The 12,257-nt window shown below is 40.3% G+C and overlaps 1 protein-coding gene across 2 annotated transcripts in view; it reads left to right on the top strand.

The window, feature by feature from the left end:
• The window catches only part of LOC114470913 (centromere protein F), a 48,483-nt gene that overhangs the window by 28,115 nt on the left and 8,111 nt on the right, over positions 1–12,257 (top strand). For both annotated transcript variants that reach the window (XM_028459314.1, XM_028459313.1), the window contains exons 10-12: positions 4,807–4,929; positions 7,554–7,689; positions 10,282–11,612. In XM_028459314.1, the coding sequence (XP_028315115.1) occupies positions 4,807–4,929; positions 7,554–7,689; positions 10,282–11,612 (1,590 nt within the window). The remainder of the gene's footprint in view (positions 1–4,806; positions 4,930–7,553; positions 7,690–10,281; positions 11,613–12,257) is intronic.

Below are 12,257 nucleotides of genomic sequence, written 5' to 3'. Positions count from 1 at the left end.
CTGTATATACATGTGTGGTTGTAAAACAATTATCTGTACATGAAGGTGAATTAAGGTTTTTTAACCCTGCAGAAAAGTGTAAAGTGATCTCTGTAGAACTTTACATGTAGAGCTTTTAATTTTCCAGCTATTCCTATGGCATCAATTTAGTGCCAAAACCCCACGCTCATAAAAACTGTAATCTCGCACCTTTAGATTACTTTCTACCGCGCTCGCCGTCTCGGTTTGTGCGCTCGCGGTGATCTTGAGTTTTGGCACTTTGGGGGCGGGCATTGCATAGACGGCACCTCCTGTCTGATTGGTCACTTGAAAAACGGTCAGAGCCAATCAGAGGTACAGTAGGGTGGGTCATCACAGTGTAAAGTCCGTGGCAGTTTCCTGGGACAAAAAATAAAAAGTTATCTCTCAGATTTCATTTGATTTTATGCTGGGACCAATGTATGTAGCTAGTTTTTTTTTTTTTTTTTTACTGTGTTAGCTAAACTGACTTCTGGTCTGGTCTCGCCATCTCGCACAGACCGAGACGGCAAGCACGCATAAAGGCACCTCACACGCGCAGAAAGTGATCTAACTGCGCGATTACAGTTTTTATGCCCTTGAGTTTTTGGCACTAAATTGACGCCAGCTATTCCCTCTTTCTCTTTCCTGCTCACTCAGTCACTCTCTTATCCTCCTTACTTCTGTAACTGTTATTATTTGTACCAATGGTCAACTTATGAACTTATTTCACTCCCACACTTCTTGCTCACCTTGCTTCTGTTCTGTTTCACTTTCCTGCTGTTTGTTGTTCTGCATTTTCCTCACTGCTGTCCTCTCCACTTCGTCCTTCCCCTCTTGGTTTCTCTCCAGTGGAAAGGTTGAGCAGCAAAGGTAATGATCATGTGACCGCCTTTGATAGTGCAGAGTGATACAAATTAAATGCTTTCAACTTATGTGTGTAAAGAAGTTTTCTGTAGAAAGGGTGAACATTGTGTTAATCTTAGTAAAAGGATTGAGTTTGTTCTCTAGTTTTCTGATTTGTCATCTTCAAAAGTTGTGCTTTAACAAAAGATCTTGATGTTGATTTCTATGTATTTTGATCTATTGATAATTTTTTAAGAATAGACATTTTTTTCTTGGCAGCGCTGCTGAAAAACTGTGCTCCCTCTTTAACACTCACTAACCATACCTTTTATCTGAAAAGGCGGAACACGCAGTAGAAGCAATCACAATACTTGCAGCATTTATCTTCAGATGGCTGCTTTGCACAGTTTCTAATTTTATGGCATTTGCATTTTGATTGCAGAGGCATGCAGTTTCAGTCATGTACACCAGGGGTCCCCAATCCTGGTCCTCAAGGGCCACTATCCAGCATGTTTTAGATGTTTCCCTCTTCCAACACACCTGATTCAAAAGCCTGATAACGATCCTGGTCATTTCAATCAGGTGTGTTGGAAGAGGGAAACATCTAAAACATGCTGGACAGTGGATCTTGAGGACCAGGATTGGGGACCCCTGATGTACACCCAAAGCATTTATTCTATTAGAAATGTTTTTGAGTTTTGTTTTTTGTTTTTGGTAGGCTTTACACGATCAGGATCTTTTGCCCGATCACCGATCAGTAGCTGTGTTTCCATTACCCTGCGCAAAATTAAAATAGAGCAATAAAAAATGGTAATGGAAATTCTGAAAAAACACTCAAATATTGCTAAAAAGGTTTCACGCTTTCATGAGGAGGAATTTCAGGCGTTCAATATTGAAATGTGTGGCAAGTGTGCCATGGAAATGCTTTTTTCACAAATACAAGTCACAGAACGTGACGTACATGGTCACATGACGTGACGTACTTGGTCACATGACCACTGCTCTCTGAGTGTAAACAGAAGAGGAGACCGGAACATTTTTTAGCATTATACTTAAAAATGATCACTGCCACATTAGGCATAAAACAACAAAAGAATACAGTGTTATTGGTACCTATAGATGCATCCTTGTGGTTGTGAGGGAGTGCAGGAGTAGGAGATTTCCCTCTTCACAGGTACATAGCGGTGGTGGACGCACACACACACATGCACTTCTGTTCTCTAGGGGTTTAACAGACTAGTCGACTTTAGCGGTGTCTCGCGACTCTGTCCACGTGACGTCGACTAGTCGTGGGTACCTGACTTTTGCCCAAGATGGCGGCTCAACACAGCAAACGAGGGTCTTAGTACCCCTGCACGGCAAGGCAGCACAACATCAAGCGTTTATCGCTCCTTCCTGGTTTGTGCTCAAACTGCAGCTGGTAGGCAGATACTACGGCTAATATACATGCTAACGTTAGCTGTAGTGTAACATGTCTGTGTATTAGGCAGATCTGGAAAACATCAGCAGCGCAGGACGAAGACTCCGTTAGCGGGGGGAGACCACTGTTGTGCCAAAATCTGTGACCCAAAAAAATCTGTGACCGGAGGCAGAGACAGTTCCAGTTATTCTTCTCCAGTCTGCATTTAAACAAACATTTACAAACGTGTTTAAGGGGGAGTAATTGTCCGCCGAGAAGCCGCAAGGGTTGGAACTGTCGCCACCTGCGGTCACAGATTTTTTCGGGTCACAGTTTTTGCACAACACCGGCACTCGGCTCGGCTTCCGCTCTTGGAGTCGACAACTCGACTAGTATGCACATAAAGTCGACCTTTAAAATTATGAAGTTGTTCAACCCCTAGTGTCCACCAACCCGCCGAAACGGAGAGACATATTCAATATTAAAGAGAAAGTATAATGGAGCACTGCGCTGGCTGAATATACAAAACAAGCTCCGCCACAGGAGCTCATATACACTAACAGAAGATGCTGACTCTGATTTCATAGCCAGTAGACTCCAACGCATAGGGCAAATATGTTGGTCGTCTGGAACGTCTTTGGTGTAAATGAGACGATAAAACAATGCAATGGGAGTATCTACAAAAAGTTTAATCACTAATATGACGTCATTGATCGGATCAGCCGATCACAATTGCATAAAATGCAAAATATCGGCTGCTCCGATATAGCTGATCAGATTGGTGTAAAGCCTAGTTTTTGCCCTAATTTGAAATTTGATATTGAACAACAAACATTTTCTGAGAAACTGCTTAAATGCCAAAATATATATTTTTTTTACCTAAAATGACAAAAACTTTATTAATACTTAGATACATTTGTTAAGAAGGACAAACTAGCAATAACGCAACCAGATTCTTGCTGTCTATGTCTATGCAAAAGTCTGAAATCAGAATCCGTTACTGCCATTATACCAAAAGAATGGACAACAAAATTGAGTGCAATCTGCATTCATTGCTATGAAAATTGACAATGGCAATATTTATACTAAGTTCCAGTGTCTAATCGAGGTCAGCCTGTGTGAACTGGAGCCTCTGTGACAGTATTGACATCGTTTGTGGCTTTCTGTTGCTGTAACTACGGTAATCCACTTTGTTGTCGAGTCTAGTCGAGTGTGGTCTGCATGTAATTAAGAGGTTAACTTTAGCCCCTGTAGTATTTGTTATTTTGAATGAGTTGTGTCCCTTCCTCTTCACATTTTTACACAGAGGACTCCTGCTGAACTTTTTTTTATTTTTTACTTGTTCTAAATAAGTGTAAAATCTCTGCAGATAAGCCGTTTCTGAAATACAACAATGCAACAACCCTGCTATCGTCAAAAGAATCAAAATCACTTTATTCACCTTTCTTTGTCATTCTGATGTTTTTTTAGGATTTCAGTCGGTCATTTTTACCTAAAGTCCAATTTAATTTGCAAATCATGAGAAATCGTTAGTGTTAGTCAGTGTTGGGAACGTTACTTTAAAAAAGTAATTAGTTATAGTTACTCACAACTTGTTCAAAAAAGTATCTGCATTAGTAACTAAATTTCTCTATAATAAAAGTAACTCATTACCAAGGAAAGTAACTATTTGCGTTACTATTAAAAAAAAAAAAGAAAAAAGTTGCTCTATGTCAAATAATTCCCATTTTTTTGATGCGTGTGTCGTGAGGTGCTTCATTAATTTTGAGTTGCTTACAACGGATGTCGACAAAGTCTTCACTCATGGATATAATGAACACTTCACATACACATTCTTGCCTTTGACCACAATTAATTTAAAGTAGTGTTTGTATCGTCACCTTAAAAATGTCAACTTCATCGGATGCTCCACGCTCACCATCTCTGCTGCTTCATCCAGTGTGTGTGTGTGTGGCGTGTGTGTGTGGCGTGTGTGTCTCGGCACGTCGCCTTAGCCAATCATAATCGCTCACCTTGTTTTTAACTCACCTCCTCACAACAGCTGAGTCAGAAGCTGGGGATGCAATCAATGCATGTAACGCACCGCATTTAACGTTCAGTAACGATAACGGCGTTGTAACGGCGTAAAAAGTAATTAGTTAGATTACCCCGTTACTGAAAAACAAACGCCGCTACATAACGGCGTTATTTTAAACGCCGTTATTCCAAACACTGGTGTTAGTATTAGTATTAACAAGTGATATTAACAAGTATTACAAGTCTACGAAAGAAAGTCCCTAGTAGATGTGTCATTCTGTCAGGCAAACCTTTTTAAAAATGATGCCTTTGTCTATTTTGTTTGAATTAGACTTAGATTGTTATGATGAACAACAAAATGATTTGGATCAACTCTCGACTTCCACTGTATCCTGTTTTTAAAGTACCCCAAACCGTCACAAAGTAAACAAAATAATAAAACAAAACTCAGACACGAGCATCTGATTATATAAATAACATTTAAAAATCAGTTGTATTTTTAGATGTGTTCGTTTAATGTGAACGCTAATGGGAGCTTTTTCTAACAGCTGTTGCTGCAGAAGCAGATGTTGGACAAAGAGTTTGATTCTCTTAAAGCGAAGCTAAAGTGGACTGAAGACGAGTTGAAGGAAAGCCAGAAAAAAGAGACGCAGCTGCAAGCCAAACTGACGGTAAAACACACACACACACTGATAGGGCTGAGTGTTTCGAGTCGGTTTACATGCATTTTTTATTAGCCCAGCAATGAGTGCACCGTAATGTTCCATATGTTGATCTGATAGTTCTGACTTTGGCAGTTCATGACTTTGTTTTCAGGCTTACAACACATTCTTGTGCTGTGTTTGTCCTGCTGTTGTGACACTGTGTTAGTGAAGCTCCTAATCTTTTGCTCTGACTATTCACTATTTCATCATGCTGTCTTCTTGTACAAATATAAACATTGCAAGTGCAAACAATTAAACCTGCCTCATTCATAAATGTATAAATGTGCAAATCTTTAACTGGCTATTAGGTTTCACATGCAACTCATTATTAAAGATACATGAAAAGAAATAGTGCTTGGAAAATGACAATTTTTTTCTTAAAGGTCCAGTACTATGCTATTTTTTAACCATTTCCATTTGTTCTAAGAAACCCAACAACATAGTATTTGAGGTTTATTTTCTCAAACTCGCCTGTTTTCTGGAGTTTTAGCCTCGAAAAGTCACTTTCCAAACAGGCTTTTTGAGACCCCCATGCATATGCATGAGTGGGCGTGTCTGTAGACACAGACTTCATGCCTTGCTCTAGGAGAGGGTGATCAATGATCACCATAGCAATTTAAAAACTGCACATTACAGTAAAACACTTGGCTATTGTGATTGTGAGTCTGACAAACGCTGCTCCAGGGTGTGTTTATCGCAGCAGTGGAGTAAACAGTCATCTGAGGCAGCTGTTTCAAACACTCACTGGAGTGTTAAGCTGCTAAGTCACTTTCTTGTCATCCTCTTCTAACCACAGGAATAGTCCATTTAAGGTTATAATTATTTGTTTTGTCCAACCGCTGCGTCACATTGGGACACAAACACGTCAGATCATGTCAAAAGCGATACGAGTTGATATAACGGCTACTAAAAGTGGAACTGAGCTTCAGATTATCTCTATACTGGATTATCAAAATACTGAACGTAAATATACACTACCGGTCAAAAGATTTAGAATACCACACTTTTTCAACTTTTTTACTGAAAATGATTCAGTTTATTATGTCATTGCACCCGAAATGAAAGCATAAAACAAACAAGCAATTTGAGTTGAAAAAGAAATCATGGAATCCATGAACAATACTGTTAACCTGATGGTCATGAGGGTCTGGTGCCACAGTTGTGTTCCAACACTGCTTTTAAGCAGACAGAGGGGGTTGTACAGTATGTAACCAAGAAAAGTCGGAACACCTGTAGGAATTAGTAGCACCAGCTTTCAAGGCTGATTCAACCTTCATTGCTGCAGAACCCACTTCGTGTTCCCTGAAAAAGGCCTATTTGTATAATTCTGAAATGTACATTATTTTTCAGATTTGAGAAACCAAACCTTTTTTTTTTTGTTTTTACCTCTGGCTTCTTCAGTACTTATTTTTGTAACATTTCAAGCTATTCATTGGACTTGTACGACTTGAATTGCAATAAATAACTGGAAAAATTAGGGTGTTCTAAAACTTTTGACCGGTAATATATTATATGTGGATAAAGGGATTAGTAGTTAAGGGAGCAGGCTTGTAATGGTAGGCTCACTGGTGCTGCTCTCCCTCATCCATCACTGTGGGATGTTGATTAGTCCCTTATATTAACCCTAACTGTTCCCTGGGCTCTACACCTCAGGGCGGGGTTCAATGCAGAGAACACATTTTATGTGTGTAAATTTACATATACAGGGTTCGCACCAGCGCTGTTGAGCGTAGGGGGGCCCGACGTTGTAATTTTGCTCCCCTGCAGAGCAATGGCTCCCCCTACGTTCAGTTTTTTGCAACTTAGGTAGGATTTTCTGTTGTATTTTCCTTTTTTTAATCGGTACTGCCGTAACAATTGTTGCACACTTAGACACAAAAGGGACTGTGCACGGGTTGTTTAACTCTCTTTTTAAGAAAAAAGATGCTAAATTTTCCACTCTGTACACCATGTGCCACACTCCCTATGCTGTGAAAAATTTCTGGTGAGAACCCTGATATGACAAAGTATAAAGCAGGGGTATTCAACTTCAGTCCTCAAGGGCCGGAGTCCTGAGACTTTTAGATGTCTCCCTCCTCCAACACACCTGAATCAAATGAATGGCTCGTTATCATGCTTCTGCAGAGCTTGATGACAACACATTGGTTTCAACCAGGTGTGTTGGAGCAGGGAGACATCTAAATGTCTCAGGACTCCGGCCCTCGAGGACTGGAGTTGAAAACCCCTAGTATAATGTATATTCTATATTAAACCGCAGTGTTTGTTTTACTTGTAAGGTAGTTTGAGAGGAAGGAGCTCACATTCTCACATTTTTATAGGGTAGGAGGAGTCAGGATTGTCAGGAGGAGGAGTTTCCACCTTATGACAGATGATAATATTGAGGCAAAAATCCAAACTGACTTTAAAAAACATGTGGAATAACAAGGGAGGGAGTAAAGAGAACTTTTTCAACTTTGGCCCTCTGAATGAGGCTAAAGGGATGTATATCACTGTAGCAAAACCATTATAAAGTGAATTTTTCATGATACTGCCCCTTTAAAGTGAAATCTGCCCTTCACTCAATTTCTTTGTTTTGTTTTGTTTCTGTTTAGGAGGTGGTGCATGAGGTGGAGAGTGTGACTGTCAGTCTGGAGCAGAGCAGGAAGAGAGAGCGCACTCTGGAAGAGGAGGGCAAGAGACTAGCAGAGGAACGGCTCGATGCACTGCGTCAGGTCAAAGAGCTGCAGGGTAAGGACAGAGCTGTCAGTGGGAGAATTCATGGAATAGGTCTGTGCACCCAATTACTCTGTTTAGGGGCATGTGGGTGTGAAAGATGCCCCGCTTGTTTAGAGTCATAACTAGGAATAGGAATCAAAAACCAGTTCTTTCTGAGAACCGGCTCCCAGTAATCCAATTCCTAGGAATCGTTTGTTTGCTTGTATTTCAATTTCACTTATCGGTTACTCTTACATCACAGATATGTAACGATAAACTCCTCCAGGTCCTGTCTATTGTGATAATGCTAGCACCAAGTGAAGCTCCTCCCACCATATAGTTGTTTGCTGTCCACCGCGGAGAATCCACCTCCTTCACCCGCAGCAGCGCTGCCCTGCGTGCTCTGTTTGTAGCGTCTTTGTTGCTACGCGAGTCACTTGCGGGTTCTGTACACTCGCGCTGAAGTTGCTTCTTGCACGGATTTTCTTCCGATAGCAACAAACTTTTGATGTACTTCTGGTTAATATGTTCTTTTTTTACAGAAGAATTATTTGTTTTATGTCTGAATTAATTTTGGGTCAAGTTGTTCAAATTCAAAAGGTGCACTGTAAATATTCTCAAATGTTTGTAGCCAAAATGTGTCATATGTTGTAATAATAATAATAATTCATCAATTTCATATAGCGCTTTTGTATATATTGTTATCCAGTGAAATCAATCTATACCTGGTGGATTAAAAGAGACAAAGTTAAAGAGACAAAGATATTATAATAAAGAGTTAAAGCAAACAAATCAATTTGTATTATTTAATTCCCTCACCCAATGAGAATCTATAAGAGAATCGGTAAGGAATCGAATCAATAAGCAGTATCGATAATGGAATCAGAATCGCTAAATTCTTATCAATTCCCATCCCTAGTCATAACACAAAGAATGACAAGCAGGAGTACAAAATTACTTTGAAAGTCAATTTTGAGAATGTAAATAACATACCGTAATTTCCAATTTGTAAGGCGCTACTTTTTTCCCCACACTTTGAACCCTGCGGTTTAAACATTGATTTGGCTAATTTGTGGATTTTTCGCAGTTTTCCAAGCTTTTATGGGGTCAAAAAATTGAGCTTGTCACATTACACGGGGTGGACTAATGAAACTGTTTACATTAAATTGTTGGCGCTCCCACTGAATCATTCTGATTAGTCATTTTGTCATGTACACTCCCTCATCATGGAAAAGACATGGAGAAATGTTGTCAGAGAGAGAGAGAGCACAAAGTAAAAGTCAGCCAATTTGTAACAGAAGGAAACAAACGGTATAAAGTTGTTAAATCACTGCGTTTGTCTTGTTCAGGAGTGATCGGTGCTCTGGACTCTGAGGCTCATGGAGAAGGTGGTGTAAAGAGAACGGACAGACGGAGTGGAGATCAGAACAGCTTTGACACAGTCTGTATAAAGGCTGTTCTGATCTCCGCTCTGTCTACAGTAAAAGCAGCGTTTAATAGTCCAGAGAAAAGGAAACGATAAAAAACAGCATAATGTTGCCTAATCACCAGATTTAGTTTGTTAGAAGCGATTGCATCCGTACTCTGACTCAGAGTCTGGATTCACTGTGATCGCTCCGCTGTAGTTCACGGTAAGAAAAATGGACGGAGCGGTGTATCAGTCTGCTTCCAGTAAAAAGTGACCATAAAAAGCTGTAAATTGACTGATATGCAGACGTGGGGCAGTGAGGAGGTGACTTTATGTGGAGATGGAAACTTAAAAGTTGAAAAACAGAAATCTCGGTTAAACCAAACTTGAGTACAGCAGCCTGCCTACCCGCCCGTTCTGATTGGCCTAGTCTTTTGAAGGGTACCCTCATCAGCCAGTAGAGTGCAGCCTATGTTACGCTGCTGCCTTTTTGTGGATTTTTCTTTGAAAATTGCTAAATTATTGGAATGTGACCAATGCAACGGTGCATTTGTAGTTCGGAAATTACGGTAACATGCATGTTTTTGGACTAGAGGAAGAAAAAAGGGGTACGTAAGAATTTCCGCACTCCCTCTCATGAACTCGGCTCAGAAAATCCAATGGCCTGGGTGGATTCTTCCTTCTTGCTGTCCTCTACAGCATTGGTTCTAAAACTTTTTAGGCTCATATCCCCTTTCTTTTACTTTTAGATGTAAGTACCCCCTTTGTCCGATTACAACAATTTACTCAGTATTCTGTGAAAAAACAACTATAGACCATAATGATGGAATGAATGAGCGATACCACACATTTCAAATTATCTCATTTTGTAAATAAGTTGAATGAAACAGTATTTAATGCCCCCTGAATAGATTTATTTCCATAGTTTTTATCAATTACGGTCATCTGCCTCCTGCTGTTTTCAGTGCATGTACTAATCAAAATCATTTCCATCATCATTATGATTATCATTTTAACTAAAAATAAACCATATAATTAGTTTTTTTTAACAATGCGTTATCAAGTTCTACTTATTTCAAAGGTGCATTATTCTCGTGCTCCCTGCTGGCCAACAACAAAAATTTAACATTTCGAGTTTCACAAATTCTGTAATGCACATATTATTGTTGAGAAAAAAAGACACTTGATTTTATTTTTGTTTTTTCACTTAATTTCAGAGCAAAAATCTTCTTTGGCTATCTCTTCTCAACCAGTCCAGTTTTGTCCGGTTGGACAGGGCTTTTCTTCACCGTCTTCTGTTCCTCATCCTCCTCGACCTCCAACCAAAAGGCCTGATTTTCAGCAGACGAGAGCAGATGATGAACAAACTGCATATGAGAGAAGGGCACAACAGCCCAATTTGTATTCTGACAGAGAACCAGGTGAAGGAATCGACTCTGAACACATTGCAGTCACTTCCCCTGCTGACTCTGAGAACAAAAGTAGAAATGAGGCGATGAAATCTGACATCCATGGGACAAACAGGAGCTTTTCCTCTTTCTCCAGCACCATCACAGGAAATGTTCATAGAGGGACAGATTCTGATAATCCATATTTGCTACAAACTATGAGGCTTTCTTCAGAAAAGGCTCCTCTATTGTCTGAGCAGTCGGTCCTCTCTCCAGACCTTAAAAAAGAAAATGACATGTTGCGTTCTGAGCTGCAGGATGTTCGTGAAGAGCTCCAGAAAAGACTTCAAGACCTGGAAGCTCAACGCAGGGCTGAGGCTGAAGCCAGAACCCGTCTGAAGCAGTTGAGTCGCAAACATGCCAACCACTCTACAGTGAAGGAGGAGAAAAGCAAGGAATTGAGTGCACAGTTGGAGAGTGAAAGGGCTGAGACTGAAAGGCTGAAGAAACTTGTAACTGCTTTGGAAGTAGAGTTTAAAAAAAGAAAGGAGAGCAACATTGCAGAAGAAGACAGGGAGAATGAAATGATCGAGTTGAATATCCAACTGAAGAAGCAGCTGGCCGAGGTGAAAGCTCAACTGGCTTTAGAACAAGAGGAGAGGAAGCAAGAAGAGGAAGAGAAAAATCAAAAGTGCATCTCGAACACAGATGTGAAGGAAGAGCTGAGCAGCAAAGTGGCTGAACTTACAGCTGAAGTGGAAGAACTGAGGCGTAGAATCAAAGAGTCGCAAGAAGAGGAAAGTCTCTCTGCTGACAACAGCCCTCTAAAGTACCTCAATTTACACAATGATGAGCTCAACTCTAACATGGTTTGTCCTGAGCACAAACTCCTCCTCTTCTGCCAATCCACCAATGAGCGCAACATGCTTGTGTCAGCAGGAGAAAACTTTGAGAAGGAGGAAAGCATGATTGATCTGGATCCCTCTTTATTGTCAGATGAAGATGAAACGGATCAACTAACCTCTAATCTAGATGACTTCAGCCTGAGTGAGCTTTCCACCTCCGACACGTCAGAGGTGCAGCACCTAAAGAAAGAGTGCGAAAGACAGACGGAACGTGCTGCTCAGTCCCAGGTCAAACTGGAGGCTCTGCAGAGACAGGTAAGCTAAACATTAGCTATTCAGTCAATCAAGTTTAGTCATCCATTCATCCTCTTCACATGAACAAACCAATCCAGACCCTTCAGACAAACATCTCCACACAGGTGTTAAATACACCGAGCAATTTACTTTGTCATTCATGTATTATGATATCTTGTTTGAGGATCTGAAATGAAAGTATTTAAAAACAACATTGTTTAAAGATAAACTGACAGGAGACTTGGAGCTATTAAACTATACAATATACAGTGTATCTTCCTGGTCTACTATATATATTTATTGTATAATTAAAAAGAAAAAAAAAAGTCATATGTATACAGTCGATTTGATTTTCTATATACTTTCAGTCTCTGGTCATGACTGCTGTCACCACAAAGGCAGAAAGAGAACATTACGGAAGAAAGTGAGGTTGTCCTATTAAGAGCAGGTGGAGGTTTTTATTGATAAAGAGGGAGTTGTGTCCCTTTAACTCACATGTGTCAAACTCAAGGTCCGGGGGCCGAATCCAGCCCAATAGAGCATCCAATTCGGGAGCATCTAATTTGCTCCTTAGGGAGGGCTGGTGATGTGAAAAAAAAAGAGCATCCAATTTGGCCTGCAAGAGACGGTAAAAGAAAGCATGAAAACCCATCAAACAAAGAGTGG

Source organism: Gouania willdenowi, chromosome 10, assembly GCF_900634775.1.
Source record: "Gouania willdenowi chromosome 10, fGouWil2.1, whole genome shotgun sequence".
Classification (NCBI taxonomy): Eukaryota; Metazoa; Chordata; class Actinopteri; order Blenniiformes; family Gobiesocidae; genus Gouania; species Gouania willdenowi.
This window is presented reverse-complemented; position numbering and strand designations above follow the sequence as displayed.